The sequence below is a fragment of the Thermobia domestica genome, chromosome 6, assembly GCF_964235325.1.
Source record: "Thermobia domestica chromosome 6, izTheDome1.hap1.1, whole genome shotgun sequence".
NCBI lineage: Eukaryota > Metazoa > Arthropoda > Insecta > Zygentoma > Lepismatidae > Thermobia > Thermobia domestica.
This window is the reverse complement of record NC_137459.1, coordinates 254,456,765-254,473,832: the sequence shown is the minus strand read 5'-3', so window position 1 is coordinate 254,473,832 and position 17,068 is coordinate 254,456,765. Positions and strand designations below refer to the sequence as shown.

The window sequence follows — 17,068 nt, the reverse complement described above, 5'->3', positions numbered from 1 at the left end:
GCAAGCCGAAATCTTTTCTAAAATGATCTTGATATTCTATTCGGTACCTCAGAGGAAGTCCCAAAAGAACCCGCGTCGGGTTTGGTCACTGTGGCCACCATATTGGATAGCCTGTTTCCAACGCCAAAAGTTTTTGTGTAAACATATGATTCACTTTAACAGACTATAATACATTTTTAATTAGTTGTTCTTATTGTATGAGAATTGAGGAAATTTTCACTTTCACTGGTGGGAAAAAAGAGAAATTCCGCAAACTTTCTGAGAACAGAAGGTATTTTTTTTTATCCCTATTACAATATTGTAGGAAGAAGAAACATAAAATATGTGCAAATTGGTTGCTAAATCTTTTTTTCAGTAACACGTTAGAAATACACAATATTAATACCTTCTAAAGTTGCGATTTTAAACTTAGATTAATGTAATGCGTTAAATTCCCTCTTGTATAATTATTTTACTTTTTTTTCACCAGCGAATCTACAAGTTTTGAGTGAAGTTATCAATGGATAGACATTTGAAAAGGCTTAAATATGTATATATTTTACAAACCCCGATGTTGACTGTTTTTGGGAAGGGGAAAAGGGAAGAATCCCAAAATTTTAGGAATGTTTTTAAAAAAAGTGTTCTATTCTTAGCAAGACAAATTAGTCAGAGGAATTTGACATGTATACAAAATTGTTGAAAAAAAAATCATGTTTACTAACGTACAAAAATTCTTAATGTTTGAGCCTCGGATAATCCTAAAATGTAATTCTTTATTATGTAGATGTTTCAAACTTAGAATTTTGATTTGAATGTACCTTACGTTTTCATTCCAGACGAGAATGTTTGGCATCTTGGAATGTCTTTTCTTCGATATCCTTCTCGGGAACTACGATATCTCCATGCATTTCCACTTCATATTCTACGTTCCTGTTGGTACGTTCATGCCAGTTCGAACAGTTGCATGGTGCGCAGTGCATACACATAATTGAGCATTTTAGAATACCTCTCTGGCACTCAGAACTTACTTCACAGCCATCGATGCAGGGACAAGAGATAAGATGTAGTAAGTCTTCAGGAGCAGCAGACTTCAAAGTTGGTATGGAGCCTAGATAACTATTGACTATCTTCAAACCGTAGCGTAAAGTGTCCATGGTAACACCACGTCATTGCTGCACTTGATAAAAGACTCAGAGTGAATGATGACGAGCGACTCTTGTTTTAGGAAGAATTACAGCTAAGTTAAACTGCAAATGCAAGGGTTGTTTGGCAATTGTCTTCTCAAATAATTGTTGACATAAATTGTCAAGTTCTTGATCTATTTTGACTCATAAGGTGACAGAAAGAAAGATTCACCAGCTTAAGATACAACTTCAGCTGACACTCGAGAATTATTGAAAAATACTTAGTTTCTCTCTGTATTTCTTATTACTCTAACTTTTTTGTAAGCAGAGATTTTACCTTTTCGATGAATTGACGAAACTGAATCGCATTCTGTGAAGCCGTGTACAATTAGAAGAAAGTGCTTCATGTCACCTCTATCATGCTGAGTAGTTCAAATATGGTGAATGTTGTCTGTGCAAGTCTTCGTTCCTGGCATCATCATTTTGAAAGATGCGTCTGGTGGAGCAAGGGCAACTAGTACTAATAAATCTTTCACTTCACCAATCAAAATAACTCTAAGGCCTTTCTTGGCCTCTGTAATAGCCGTGGTTGCAATCAGAATATCAACATCTGCCTTGGTCTGGAGTACCTTGCATCCTGATTTCTGAAGATGCTTACTCCAGAGATGGCTGAATCATATTTTGCTGGGGTGATTTAGGAGAAATTCAGTCTGCCCTACAACAGTAATATTATCTTCTAATTCTATGTCTACGTGGCAAGTCTTTCTTGCACGTCGCAGATGCTCTTTATTTTATGCCCTTATACCTTCGTTATTTCCATCAAAACGACGAGAGTTTTTTTTTTCTTTTTGTAATAATAACAGCGCATGCAATATACTGGTGACATATTACTTTGAACGTGGCTGGACGCTATCATACAAGACGATGCAACAGGTCCCCACCATTAACTATGTAGGATACACCCTGTTTTGCGGTACTACTTGTTTTCTGGATCAAAGTTCAGAACGAAACGAATGTTGTCTATGATTTTGTACCTTTCCTCCATAAATAAGGAGAAAGGATACGCAGATAGTTCACATTTGAAGATCTCAGACAATTATTCCCCAGAGCTAACTGTACATACCATGCAGTGCAGAAGCTAGTTTGGGATTACACAAATTACCTCATTACATCTCTCGAATGTTTTATGTTCCCGAAGCCAGTTGATGAAACAAAGACATCTTCGGTGTCGCGAGTTTGACGAGACTCTCGCAACTCAACATGTCGTTCGGAGGAGGTGGAGATAACATCAGTGGATTTCTCCACAGCTTCCACTATTCTTGAATATGCAGGCATGGAATGAGCCCATGCAGCAATCCTTTAAGAAACTTCCTCGTTCCTGGGTGAGGATACCACTGGAGGCAGAAGTTAGCACACTAAAAATAATTGGCATATATGCACTAGGTTATATTTGCTTGATAAAAGCGACGTTTTAAGTGGTAATATTTCCTCTACCTTGTCAGCTACAGAAAAGTCCAAAAGAAAACGATAATGCTACGAACTTGAATTATGAATCACCGACCACAGCTGCAGTGGACCAGAACACAATGAGCGCATGCACTACATCGTAGCAACGTTCTCAGCAGTAGCAGTAAAAATTCACACTTTCGAAGTAAATTTGGTGAACATTAAACAACGATATTGTTACATGACAAAGAAAGAAAAGAACCTTTGATGAGTCAATGACTACACTAGAAATAATGATTCAACTGATGTTACTGATGCGAAATGCGAGTAAAAATTTTAATGTGGTAAATTGCAGCCATTAACTGCATAAAATTGAAAATTGTACAGTTTGCAAAAGGTATTTTCGTTACAAGACGGAAAGGAAAGGTATTATGATTTTCCTTCAAAGTCTTTATTATTATTATTATTATTATTATTATTATTATTATTATTATTATTATTATTATTATTATTATTATTAATATAAAGCAGGGAATTCGTGTTATTATTCGGTTTAAAATCTCTTGTCGTCGCGAATTCTGCCGAGGAATGTGAAGCTAAAAATATACAAAACGATAATCATGCCTGTTGTTCTGTATGGTTGCGAAACGTGATTATTTACTGTGGGGGAAGAACATAGACTGAAAGTATTTGAGAACAAGATCCTGAGACGAATATTCGGACCCAAGAGGAACGGGAATGGGGAATGGCGGAAACTTCATAACGAGGAACTACGTAATTTATATGGTTTACCCAACATTGTTAAGGTCGTCAAGTCTAGGAGGCTTAGGTGGGCGGGTCATGTAGCTAGAATGGAAGAAAGTAGAAACGCTTTCAAAGTCTTGACTGGAAGACCAATCGGAAAGCGACCATTAGGAAGTCCTAGGTGCAGATGGGAGGACAATATTAAGATGGATCTCGCAGAGATTGGAATACAAAGTAGAAACTGGATCCAGTTAGCTAAGGATAGAAGTCAGTGGAGAGCTTTTGTGAACGCGGCATTGAACCTCCGGGTTCCATAGGCCATAGAGTTAATTATTATTATTATTATTATTATTATTATTATTATTATTATTATTATTATTATTATTATTATTACTTCTTTTTTATTTTGATAGTTCTGATTCAGAATTTGAAAACTCAGGTCTATTTTTTGAACATTCTTATATTGACAAAATTGCTTCTTTTTGTTGGTTCTCTTTGCTAATTTGTCCCGCACGAGTTACTTCTGAAGAAGATATATATGTTTTTGTATGTTTTAGTATATGTAGAAATTGTTAATGTATTATTCGAAGGTGTATGAAAGCAATTGATATGCAATACGGTCGGCAGAAGTACTAAATAAGTCAATTCAAAGTAAGAAGTAACTTTTGTATAAGATAGACTGATAGAAGTGGAAATCCCAACACCAAGAAGGATTTATGCTAGGCGAATGAAACTTAAACAGACTATTCACCTGCATCTTTTATTCCAGTGATACCAGTTACAAGGTCACAACTCCAAGGACACGTGTGCACTGCTATGTAACTGTGGAATGGGTGGAGCCATTAGACACGTGCCACGCTGGTCAGAAGCAGTAGTTCATTGTACCAGTCTACGGTAAGAGTGCACAGAATGCCTCGAATACGAAAACGAACTGTTTATCGGCAGTTAACGCAGTTCGAATGGGTCCGCGTAGTAGGACTGCGAGAGGGTGGATTTTTCTTTCGTGACATCGCAGCAAGAATCGGTCGAGACGTCTCCACGATATACAGCTGTTGGCAGCAGTGGTCACAGGAAGGGACTACTACCAGAAGACCGCGTTCCGAGCCTTCCTGGTCCACCGGAGAAAGAGATGATCGACGTATTCGCAGGATGGCGGATCGGAGGGCGTCTGTAGCTGAAATTCGAGCTAGAGTAACACTTGGCGTCAGTACAAGAACTGTTGTGAATCGTCTACTGGAGTGTGGGCTCCTTTGTAGACGTCCTGTGGAGTGTTTACCGTTTATTCCTACCAATAGTCAAAACCGTCTACAGTGGTGACGCTAGAGAGCTCATTGGAGGGCAGAATGGAACTGTGGTATTGACGGACGAGAGCCGTTTCTGCCTCGGAACAAGTGATGGACGTACACGAGTCAAGAGGCGGCCTGATGAATATTTGTTGCCAAGCTGCATTTGTCGTCGTCACATCGGTCCGACCCCAAGCATTATGGTATGGGGAGATATTTCGTATGACCACAGGCCCTAACTAGTGATTATTCATAACACCATGCCAGCACACGTCTACATTACGATGGTGATCGAACCCGTTGTTCTCCCGTCCATGAACGAGTGGAAGATGGCATGTTTCAACAAAACGCTCGTCACCATATCAAAGCTGCAACTCTACGTGCTCTTCAAGATGTTAACTTGTTACCTTTGCCAGCAAAATCTCCAAATTTGTCTCCAATAGAGCATGTGTGATACATGATTGGACGACGTCTCCGAACCCATCCTCAACCAGCAACGACCATGGACGATCTGACCTTATAGTAGCAGCAGGCGTGGAACGCAATTCCAGAAGATAACATCCGACATCTCTACGATCGATTGTCTGCTCGTGTGGACGCCTGCATTCAACGAGGCGGTGACTACACTGGATATTAAAGACGAATATCGGCCATTTTCGTCCGGCCGTGCATCTGCATTCTGTAAGTTCTGTACTTCAAACTTGAATCAATGTAATAACACATGTACATTATTATTTTGTGTAAGTTTCATTCACCTAGCATAACTCTTTCTTGGTGTTTGGATTTATATTTCCGTCAGTGTATTTGCTTCGAAGGTATTTTTATCTACATTGTATTTCTTTCTAGTATTCCATATTAAGTTCACATACTATTCTGAGCTAGAAACGAGATGTTACTAATATAAAGAATTGAAAATATTTTAATTTTCTCCTATGGTAGAGAACCATTGAAGTGCTGAGAATTTGCATATTTACATATTGGTTGACAAGGGTCTCCTGACTACTGTGATGTGCAATACTTACATCTGGAAATGAAAGTTTCCTACAAATAAAGGGGAAAATATATTCCATATTTTGTGGCTTAGCTATCTATACCTATGGCAAAGGCAACAAATCTGGGTTATCTCTTTTCTTTTGCAGAGGCTGGAAGGAAGAGGAAAAGTTACTTTCACTCTCAGAGGCGGATTGAGAAAAGGTTCGTAAAATGTTATACACTTTTGAGCAAGAGTTCTCTCTCTCTCTCTCTCTCTCTCTGTATATATATATATATATATATATATATATATATATATATATATATATATATATATATATATATATAGGGCAAACCTACCTAACTTCGTGATATAACTTATTTCGTGATACGAGACAAATTAATCTTCACAGAAGAAGGTATGCATTATAGATTTAGTTACAGCGGTGCTCAAGATAGAGCAGAAATATCGACATCATCTGGTGAAAAAATGTGGCAGTGATAAGTGTTACCGTGTGGACACCACTCAAGATGTTAGCTGGTAGAAAGCGCTTCTAAGTCAAGTGACCTTCGGAGACCAAATATTTTTTGTGTGTACTGTGTCATTGTGTGGCTCTTGTTACAGGTGGCTTCTCTAGAAATACTCTGGTTATAATTTTGTGTATAACCTTGAAACAGTAGTGCAACTGTAAAACAATAGACGCTTATCAAATTGCATCATATTCTTATAAAAGTTTGTGCCAGGATGGTTCATGGTCATTATGAGTTTCACTCTCTTCAACCCTTCCTTCACTAAAGCATTTTCCGTAAATATCATATCTGGTTTCACTAAAACAAGAATGTTTTCTCTGAATCCTCACACAGCAGCCAGTGAAGCACTTAAACAGGCAGAAGACGTCTAGATTCCTCCCTGGACGCAACCAAGTCTCTATCCGCTGAGAATGAATCAACCGCTTCGACCAGTAGTTTTACATCAGCGATGAATAGTCTTCTCCGTGTACCGAATTTAACCCTGCCTGACAAAACCAATACTGTATGTAGCAGTAAAGCTCGACGAAATACGAAGGCAATAGTTCATCTTCCTGATCAGGCCACAACGTCAACGGCAAATGTCACTATAATGCAACGTGATGCTCCAGTTGAAAATAACAAGTGTCAGCGTAAGCAAACTGATGACTTGAGCGCTAGTTGTAACGAGTGCTACAGTTCGGGATAGAATCGTAGACCCTGGATGCAATGCTGTTCATGTTTACGATGGTTTCTTGAAAGGCGTCAGAATCTTAATTCAGCTGATATAACAATTTTCAAGTGGAGCGTATGCACAATGACAAATGACAGTGATACATACGGTGACAATTAATATTACGTGAGTACTCTATCATATCACGAAATTAGGTACACACCCTCACGGAATAAGATATGCTATCATGAAGTTAGGTAGCTCAAATATACTATGTGTTCTGTTTCTTTATATAGTTTCTTTTGTATTGTTTGCGCTTCTTTTACTACAGCAGTTGTGTTTATGTTCGACCTTCCTAAGATAAAAAATACATTTATCCTACATGCTTGTAAATGTGTATTTTTTTTCAGTCAAATTCCTTCATATCACGAAATTAGGTATGTTTCCCCTATATATGCAGAGAGAGAGAGAGAGAGAAAGAGAGAGAGAGAGTTTAATTTATATATATTGCAAAACGAATTTGCTTTCCAGACAGGTACGAAAATATTTCAAGAAACAAAAGTATGTGATTTTAACGATTACCAAAAAAGAAAAGAAAAAAAGAAATGGGAAGCACGATATTCCGTAAACTGTATTACCCCCCCAAAAAAGGTTCATTTTTTTGAGTTTGGCTACACATCAGAAAATTTTGTTCATTGTTTCTATCTTTACGACAATTCAAAAGTGTGGATGCAAAAATAATTTGAACAGCTTCTTCTCGAGGGAAATACCGGGCGTCCACTGTCAATTTACAAATTATCAATGATCCTTTTTTGTAGCTTCTTGGCACCAACAAACTAGTTACACAAAACATATATGCATTCGATATTAACATTAGAAAATTTACATTATTTGTACATAATACCTCCTTTCCAATACCCCAGGGGAGGTAATAGGTTGTAAACGGCATCTTCAGTGTCACTATAGATCCGATACTAATACATGTCTGTTTTTTAAAGGTTCCTCACTTTCCACGCTCCCTAGGGTCGGTGGGTAGACTTACCCAACTGGATGCTGAGCTTGAATTTACGAGGCATCGGAACTATCACCAACACACTTAAAACCCGAGAAAACTATGATTTTGACATTAAGTTTTTTTTTCATGCCACCCTATCTTTCAGAGGTAATAATGTGAGTTGAACTTGGATTTGAACGACATCCGGAGTGTCATTATTAATCTCAGCACTTAGGTGCGATAAAAACATACGACACTTTTAAATGTCTTCACTTCCACTCCCCCTAGGTGTTTTAGAAGTATTACCTACATTGGTGGCTTAACTTGCACTAAAATAACTATAGATTTTGCATTAATATTGGTCCTTTCCAACTGTCTTTACATGCCACTCTGCCTTTCACAGGAGTGTGAATGAGGAAATAATATGGATTTAAATATCATTTAGAGTGTCACTATTCATGTCAACGACCTCGAAATTTATGATTCGACACTAATATCAGCCGTTTTCGGTATTTTTTAAAGCGTCACGCCCTACCACTCCCCTAGGCCCACTAGAAGGTCTTATCCAACAGTATACTTTTTTTAAGATTGTAAATAATGTCTGCACGAAATGTGGTTGAAACTCCTTCTTTGGTTATCTTGGAACATATACTGTTTAAAACAAATAACAAATGTGGTACCTTTACAACAAGTTTTCGTTCGAAATACTGATTTGAAACATGCAATAATCTGACGTAGCACCATTTAAAGAAATCTAACATTATATTGGGTTGGCAACGCTGTTTGCTCGGTGTTTGTGTTTAACGCATCTGAAGATCTTCTCCTTACTGTTGCTTCGTGCATAGTTTCGCTTTTTTTCTTTGGGTTTCTCCGTTATAGCAGATTGTCAAGATAAATTGTCCGCCCTATATCTCTATCTCTATATCTATCTATCTATCTATCTATCTATCTATATATATATATATATATATATATATATATATATATATATATGTGTGTGTGTGTGTGTGTGTATGTATATACTGTCCGAAATATGCACTGTTTTCACTAATAGAATAGGTATGTGGCAAATATTCAAATGATTTTGCCTTGAAATAAACATTTAATGAAAGTTTAAATATAATAACCATAGGGTATTCTACGTTTGTCATAACTTTTGAAAGACTCTAACCCCATGGAATAGAAACTTTAACCGAAGTCACATGAGCAAAAAACAAGAAAGAAAAGAGAGAAAGGAAGAAAGAAAAAAAAGAGACAGTAAAGAAAAATGTTGCAAATACTATATTCGGAAAGTTATTTCAAATGGATCGGCCGTTTTTCCAACCCTTTAAACTTTGGATTTAACACCATTCTGGGTCATTTTTCTCACCCCTTTTCACCAACCTCAATATCTACTAAACTTTGAATAAAAAAGCATTAGTGTTATTGAATAATAAAAATAAATAAATATAAACGCAAATAAAATGAAACAAAATGAAACTTAAAAAAAAAAACCTATGGATTCGGTACCATTATGGGTTGTGTTTTATTATTATTACATGCCACTTGCTTCCAACTCTACCTTGGGAGTGGTATAGGTGTCTAACTCGTATTGGGAGATGCATTCGGTGTAAGGAGTGTCAGTATTCATATTAACTATCCCGAAAACTATGAATCCGATATTATATACGTCGTTTGTGATTGTTTTTACACGATACCCCTTTCTATTCCCACTCCAAGTAAAGCTAGATGTATCTTACTCCAGCTTTCTCTCAGGTTGCAAAACATTACTGCACCAAATTTAGTTGAAATACTACAACTCCATACATTTCAGAGTTACGCTGTAATATACAAAAACACATACACACATCATATATATATTAAATGTGTGTGTGTGTGTGTGTGTGTGTGTGTAGTACAAATGAACTCGACGAACAAAGTGAAACAGATGATTCATCAGACCAAAATAAGGAAACAGTGTACATATAGACCCGTGGCCATAAGTTCATAGTTTCAGAGCTAGGACTGTTCAAACCATGCGAAAAGGAACCTTGGGGACAAATATCACCAAAAAAAATATTACTCATTGAACTGAGGAAGTACGCTTATTCTCTTAGACTTGTAATCTCATCCATTCCTAAATGCATGATTCTGAGTCGTTGAGTGGGGCACATGGGAGTTCCTAACAGGAAGTGAGGAGTCCTGGATATTTCGTTAGGGTAGATGAGTCTGATTCATGACAGATAGAAAGTTGTTCTCAGCGCTTCTACCATCTTAACCCAATCCCTCATGTTCAAGGCTAAACGTTTGACATGGAGGAAGCAACCTAAGCAACAGAGAAAGGCTGCTGTTTCTGTCTTTTGATGAATAAATATTCACAAAACAGCTTAATTGTGATAAATGAATAAATGTTTATTTGCACTAACTATACAACAACTGAAACACTTACAACTTACTTTATCTTGTCTTTTTTTACGAATTCAGGAGGACCGTCTTGTATGGACCTCTTGGTGCTCAACTTGCTGACACTCACGCACACAAACTGTTTTTAAAAACAAAAGAGAAACTTTATGCAAATGTAATGGCAATGATACAAACTCACTATAAAAGTCTCTACATTCTCCCCTCTCTTGATTGAACCAAGTCAATCAACTTACACACAATCCACATTATCACTTTTAGGTAAAGGTACAATTTTAGTAATTGGTCTCTTAACAGCCCCTGTTTTACACTTTACACTCACTACTCTCACTAGTCTATCTTTTCCCGGAAACACTTGTTGAATGACACCTAATTTCCATGACAATGGAGGAGTATTGTGTTCTTTGATTAGAACCACATCTCCAATAGAAATATTAGGTTGTTTTGTTGTCCATTTTCTTCTCTGCTGGAGTTCATGTAGATAATCCTGAGACCATCTTTTCCAAAAATGCTGCTTCATCTTCTGAAGGTGATTCCATCTTGATAATCGGTTGGTCGGAATATCCACCAGATCTGGTTCAGGAATGCTCATCAGAGGTTCACCAATAAGGAAATGTCCTGACGACAAAAATGAAGGATCATCGGGATCATTGGATAGAACGGTGATTGGTCTTGAATTCAAACAGGCTTCTATTTGTGTTATAACTGTATTGAGTTCTTCAAATGTCAAAATTGTGCAACCTACTATTCTTCTTAAATGAAACTTAAATGACTTCAGTGCACTTTCCCAAATGCCTGCAAAATGACTTGCTCTGGGTGGAATGAAATGCCATGTAAATCCTTCTTGCACTGCAACGTCTTGAATTGAGTTTTGAAATTGTTGTGAACTGAATAGTTGTTGAAGCTCCTTAAGTTCTCGCTGAGCTCCAACGAAATTGGTTCCGTTGTCACTATATATGTTTGAAAATTTGCCTCTTCTGGATACAAATCTTCGAAGAGCTGCTAAAAATGCTTGACTACTCAAATCACTCACTAACTCCATATGAATCGCTTTGGTTGCTAAGCACACGAATATTGCAACATACGCCTTTGTCACTTTACGAGATCTAGTTCCTTGCTTAATCATTAGGGGACCGGTGAAATCCACCCCTACGTGAATAACAGCTCGAGCTGGTTGTACTCGTGCTGATAGTAATTGACCCATGAGTTGTTCTGAGGCTGACGCTTTCAATTTAAGACAAACTAGACACTGATGAATGATAGATCGAACGACTTGTTTAGCTCGTGGGATCCAATATTTTTGCCTCAATGATGAAATCAATAACTGCGGTCCAGCATGTAACAATCTTCTATGTTCAGCTTCAATTATCAATTTGGTGAGATGCTCTTTAGATGGTAAGATGATCTGATGTCGGCTACCATACGGTAAGTCGGAGTTTTTTAGCCGTCCTCCCACTCGTAGCAACTGTTCATTATCTATAAATGGATACAAAGATTTAAGTTCACTTTGGGATGAAACTTGGCCTGACGAAGCTAAATCTTTGAATTGTTGCGAATAACTGACCTGTTGAATTAACTTAATGCATTGTTGTAAAGTATCACCAATTTCAGTAGTGGAAATAGTCCCTACTTTCTTCTCGTTGTGATTTTTACAATTGTAAATAAAACGACGACACAAGCAAATAACTCGCGATAGTTTCCACAATGATGAAAAGTTTTCCAGAAAGCTTATGTCACCTTCATAACTGACTAAAGATATGCTCGTTACTTTCCTTTCTTCTGGAACATCTTCGTCTACCACTTCTGATTGTTCGGGCCATGCCGATGATTCAAGCCATGGGGGTCCATGCCACCAAATATATGCTTCCTTCAACTGTTTCGGATCCATTCCCGTGTAATAATGTCGGCTGGATTGTCCATTGACGACACATGATGCCACTGGTTGACTGATGTGATCTCCTGTATCTCTGCAACCCTGTTTGCCACGAACTCCTTCCATCTGACAGCTGCAGATGATATCCATGCAAGCACTATTTTTGAATCGGTCCAGAAGTAAGTACTATTCACTGAAATGTTTAATATCGGAATTATTTTCCGATACAGCCTGCTCAAAAGTACTGCCGCACAAAGTTCAAGTCTTGGTAACGTTACCCTTTTAATAGGAGCTATTCTCGATTTAGAACCCAGAAGTTTAACAGTAGTTTTGCCTGAAATGTCCACAGTTTTAACATAAATGCAACAGCCGTACGCAAGTTGACTGCTGTCAGCAAACCCATGTATCTCGACATGAACATAATTCTTCAATACTACACATCTATCAATTTGTATTTCGTTAACACTTGGAAGATGATGACCCAGGTCTAACCATTGCTGATAGAGCTCTGATGGTATTTGATCATCCCAATTGATCTTATGGATCCACATTTGTTGTAAGAAAATCTTGAACGGAGTAACTACAGAGCTTAGAAGTCCTAAAGGATCAAATATTTTTGCTATGGTCGAAGTCACTTGACGTTTGGTTGGTATGTTGTTCGTGAGACATTCTTTAACTGACTTGTTGGTGATGAGAAGCTTATCTGATGCAGGATTCCACGATAAACCCAATGTTGAAACACCTGACTCGGACTCGAATTCAAACGGCAAGTAAATTTCCCTATGTTCTTCTGGCACTGCTTCCAACAATGCTGGCTCGTTCGAACACCATTTTCTTAAAGTAAACCCACCGCTTTGCAATAATTGAATAAGTTATTTCTGAAGTTTTAACGCCTGTTCAACGTTATGAAATTCTGAGCTTACATCATCCATATAAAAATCACGTTCCAATACTGTCGCTGCTTGAGGATATTTACTTCTTTCTTCTTCCGCTAACCTTCGAAGACACGCCGTTTCCAAATATGGTGATGATGCTTCACCATATGTGACCCGCTGCAACTCATAAATCTTGACTGGTTCCAATGATGAATATCTCCACAGAATTTTTTGAAGTCCAATGTCATCTTCACGAACTTTAATCATTCGATACATTGACTGAATATCCGCCGTAAAAGCAATAGGAAAGGTTCGAAATCTCGTGACAATTGAATGTAAATCTTGCTGGATTGTTGGTCCTGTCATGAGTATGTCGTTTAATGAAACCCCCGTTGAAGTCTTTGCAGAAGCGTCGAACACCACTCTTAGCTTTGTTGTAGTACTGGATGGTTTCAATACTGCATGATGTGGCAGATGACATTTCATACCATTATCTTCATGTTCTTCTTTCACTTGTTTCATATGATCTAATTCTTCATATTCCCTCATAAAGTTACAGTACTGCTCGTTAATTTCTGGACACTGCTGTAACCGTCTTTCTAGCTGGTAAAATCTACGAAGAGCTAAATTATTTGATTCTCCTAATGGTTTATGGTTTGGCTTAATTAGCAGACGTACAACGAATCGACCACTGCTATTTCTGGTAGTGTTTTCCTCAAAGTGTCGTTCACATTGCCTTTCTTCTTGAGTCATGACTGTTGAATGTATAGTTTCGAGCTCCCAAAATGTCTGTAACTGTCTATCAAGGCTACTTTCTTGCAAAAAAATGACACTTGCGGTATACTAGAATCTCTTGTTGTAGGAACTTTACCCGCTAAAATGTACCCAAATTCAGTCTCTTGTACTACTGGATAATTCCCTGGTCTAGTTAGTTTATGTGATCGCAAAATGTCCAAAAACACTTCCGCGCCTAAGGAAATGTCAATAGTATCTGGTTGGTGAAAGTTAGGATCTGCATACACTATGTCTGTCGGCAAGTTCCAATCAGCATGATCTATTGGCCTACTTGGAATGTTATCTATTTTGAGCAAAACTAAACAGTTTACATCAATTGCAAATTCACGAATTCTTGATTCTATATGTACATCTACACAATACTTTGTTTCACTAATCACACTATTAATACCTTGAATTGGAACTCGGTGTTTATTTTTAGGTAGACGCAACCTTTGAACTAAATCTTCAGTTACAAAATTACTTTGACTGGCAGAATCTAATAATACTCTACATGGATGTAATTTACCATTCGTATCTCGTACATTTACTATAGCAGTAGATACCATAACAGTAACATTTGGTTTTCCCTTAAAAATGCAATAAGAACCTTGTGTCATATTTTCCCTATTCGTATTAGAATGACTCGAAAAATTTCTTGATTGTGAATTAGCAACACTGGGTTTCTCATCTGCTTTTGACATTACATCATAATGCAGCAAGGTATTATGCTTTTTGGAACAGCGTTTACAGCCACCTGATCTGCACGTTTTTACTTTACATTCTTTTTTGAGACAGTTGAAACACAATATATTATCTCGAACATAGTCTTGTCTTTCTTTTGCTTCAGCGTTTAAAAATGCAGGACATTTAAACAACTGATGTATTAGGTTTTGTTCACAAAAGTTACAGAAAGACTGAGCTGTTGTCACGTATGATTTGGTTGTTTTTCTTTTTGTTTTGGTTCAGCACTCTGTCTATTTTTATCGCCCCTTGACCTTGACACTACTTCCTGCGATGGTGTATTTTTTATAGTTTCAAATGCTTGACACCTACGTTCCAAGAAAGCAAAGAACTATGATAAGGGAGGGAAAGAATGATCTGTGATTTGTAACTCTCACGCACGCCTAGTGTTACTGTCTAATTGTGAAATGAAATGTTGAACTAACAAAACCTCTTCTAGTGGTGTCTGCAAATCTAAAGCTCGTAATGCATTCAAGTTACTAGTAGCTGTATTAATAAATTCTCTTAATTCTGATGTAGTTTCCTTTGTGATGCATTTAATATGTAACAAATTACGGACATGAGTAGCTGCAATCAAACGCTTATTTTCATACCTGTCTTTCAATAATTGCCACGCAATTTTATAATTAGCTTCTGTAACTTGCAGATTCGCTATTAAATCATACGCTTCCCCTCTCAATGCACTCTTAAGGTAATGGAACTTTTGCAACACTGACACGTTATCGTTATTATGAATCATAACTTTAAAATTGTCTGAAAATGAAAGCCAATTTTCGTATCGTCCTTCAAATGATGGCAATTCAACACGAGGCAATTTTAATTGATCATTTGACACCTGATTCTCATGTTTCGTGGAATTGTTTGAATGAGATTCATGGCTACGCTGAATAATAAAATCCTCTAGTTGCGCTAATACATCATAGTAACTGGTTTCAAACTCCTCCCTATATGCATCGTCCTCTACTTGTTCGTAATTTATTTCTAACTGTGATTGTACTTCATCGAACTTTTTGTACAACTCAATCATTGCAGTCTTACGTATTTTCACCTGGCTAATTGTAGTTGATGAATTAATATTACTTACGTAGTTTTGAATTCTTGTCAGTTGACATTTGCACACACCATGTTGTTTCTTCACTAACTTGCTTCTGTCCGAGTCCTCCATCTTGAAAATTATTGTAAGTCCACACTAACTAATAAACACAAGTCCACACACAAGTCCACACTGATGAACGTGTTCTCAGTTATGTCTATTCACATAGTTTCCAGAAGAATTAATAAATGTCACTGCGCACATGAACAGCACTAAACAAAGAGCAATGTAACAATTGTTAACATACACATTCACAGTTTGTATCAAACGCTAGCTCACTGTGATCTGGTCGGAGCTGACCAATGTTTCTGTCTTTTGATGAATAAATGTTCACAAAACAGCTTAATTGTGATAAATGAATAAATGTTTATTTGCACTAACTACACAACAACTGAAACATTTACAACTTACTTTATCTTGTCTTTTTTTACGAATTCCGGAGGACCGTCTTGTATGGATCTCTTGGTGCTCAACTTGCTGACACTCACGCACACAAACTGTTTTTAAAAACAAAAGAGAAACGTTAATGGCAATGATACAAACTCACTATAAAAGTCTCTACAGCTACAATTCTTAAAAAAAATTGAAGAACTTTAAAAAATATATATATATATATATATATATATATATATATATATATATATATATATATATATATATATATATATATATGTTTAATCAAGTGTTTTCATCTTTTGATAATTTGTAAAATGTATAATGGCTTGCGTCTAATAATAATAATAATAATAATAATAATAATAATAATAATAATAATAATAATAATAATAATAATAATAATAATAATAAAGAAACAGAACATGAAACCTCAAACAAAAAAAAATGTAATCCGAGTTTAAGGTACTTCCATTATGCCCTTTAGGTTAAGGGAAACTATGATTGAAGCAAGAGAATGATGATAAAAATATAGTAGAGTGCGAGAGTGGGAGAAAGCCGGAGTATCCAGAGAAAACCTAGGGACACGATGTTGTCCACAACAAACTTTCTTGGCCGCGGAACCAGCTCTTGCACCATATGACTGTAATCTGCCAGCTCTTAACGTTTATACCGTGCATTTTAGCATAAGATTACAGTTAAAGTGTTGTATCACAAAGATTGAAATCAATTATTTATTCCCTTCTACGTCATCCATCCTTATGTTACGAATGCTAAAATAAATTCATTTCACGCGCTTTCATGGTATGTGATGATTTCTCACAACGGATTATTGCGTAATATTATATATATTTGTCTATATGTATTTATATCGCCTACTGAAGCTTATAAGTAACAGTGAAACACAATCATTATATAACACCCCGTGATCATATAGAAACATCCGAAGTAGAACATGATATTGTATCATTCCTAGTCATATCTCATAAATATAATTTTATGTTAAATCCGAAAAAAATATATTATAGTTTAAGTATTTATTTAATTAATGTGGCCGACTTTAGATATCATGTCTCACACAATTTCATTGCACTAAAGCGCAGCTGTGTTTTTGGAACTCCGAAACTAGAATTCCAATATTCAAATAATTTATTCTACACAATTTGTCATACATTTTTTCACCTAAATTTCCAT

At 36.7% G+C, this 17,068-nt stretch overlaps 2 protein-coding genes across 2 annotated transcripts; both read right to left on the bottom strand.

Moving 5' to 3' along the window:
• Window positions 1–10,354: 10,354 nt before the first annotated feature.
• On the bottom strand, window positions 10,355–12,145 carry LOC145687505 (uncharacterized). The gene has a single exon (XM_081760970.1). The coding sequence runs from the start codon at window positions 12,143–12,145 to the stop codon at window positions 10,355–10,357; it is 1,791 nt and encodes a 596-aa protein (XP_081617096.1).
• Window positions 12,146–12,867: 722 nt separating this feature from the next.
• On the bottom strand, window positions 12,868–13,623 carry LOC145687504 (uncharacterized). The gene has a single exon (XM_081760968.1). It carries the CDS (start codon window positions 13,621–13,623, stop codon window positions 12,868–12,870), a length of 756 nt encoding a protein of 251 aa, XP_081617094.1.
• Window positions 13,624–17,068: the final 3,445 nt, after the last annotated feature.

Bases quoted from the DNA above. Each gene is read 5' to 3' on its own strand.
- LOC145687505 (XM_081760970.1), bottom strand. From the start codon at position 12,145: ATGGATATCATCTGCAGCTGTCAGATGGAAGGAGTTCGTGGCAAACAG.
- LOC145687504 (XM_081760968.1), bottom strand. From the start codon at position 13,623: ATGACTCAAGAAGAAAGGCAATGTGAACGACACTTTGAGGAAAACACT.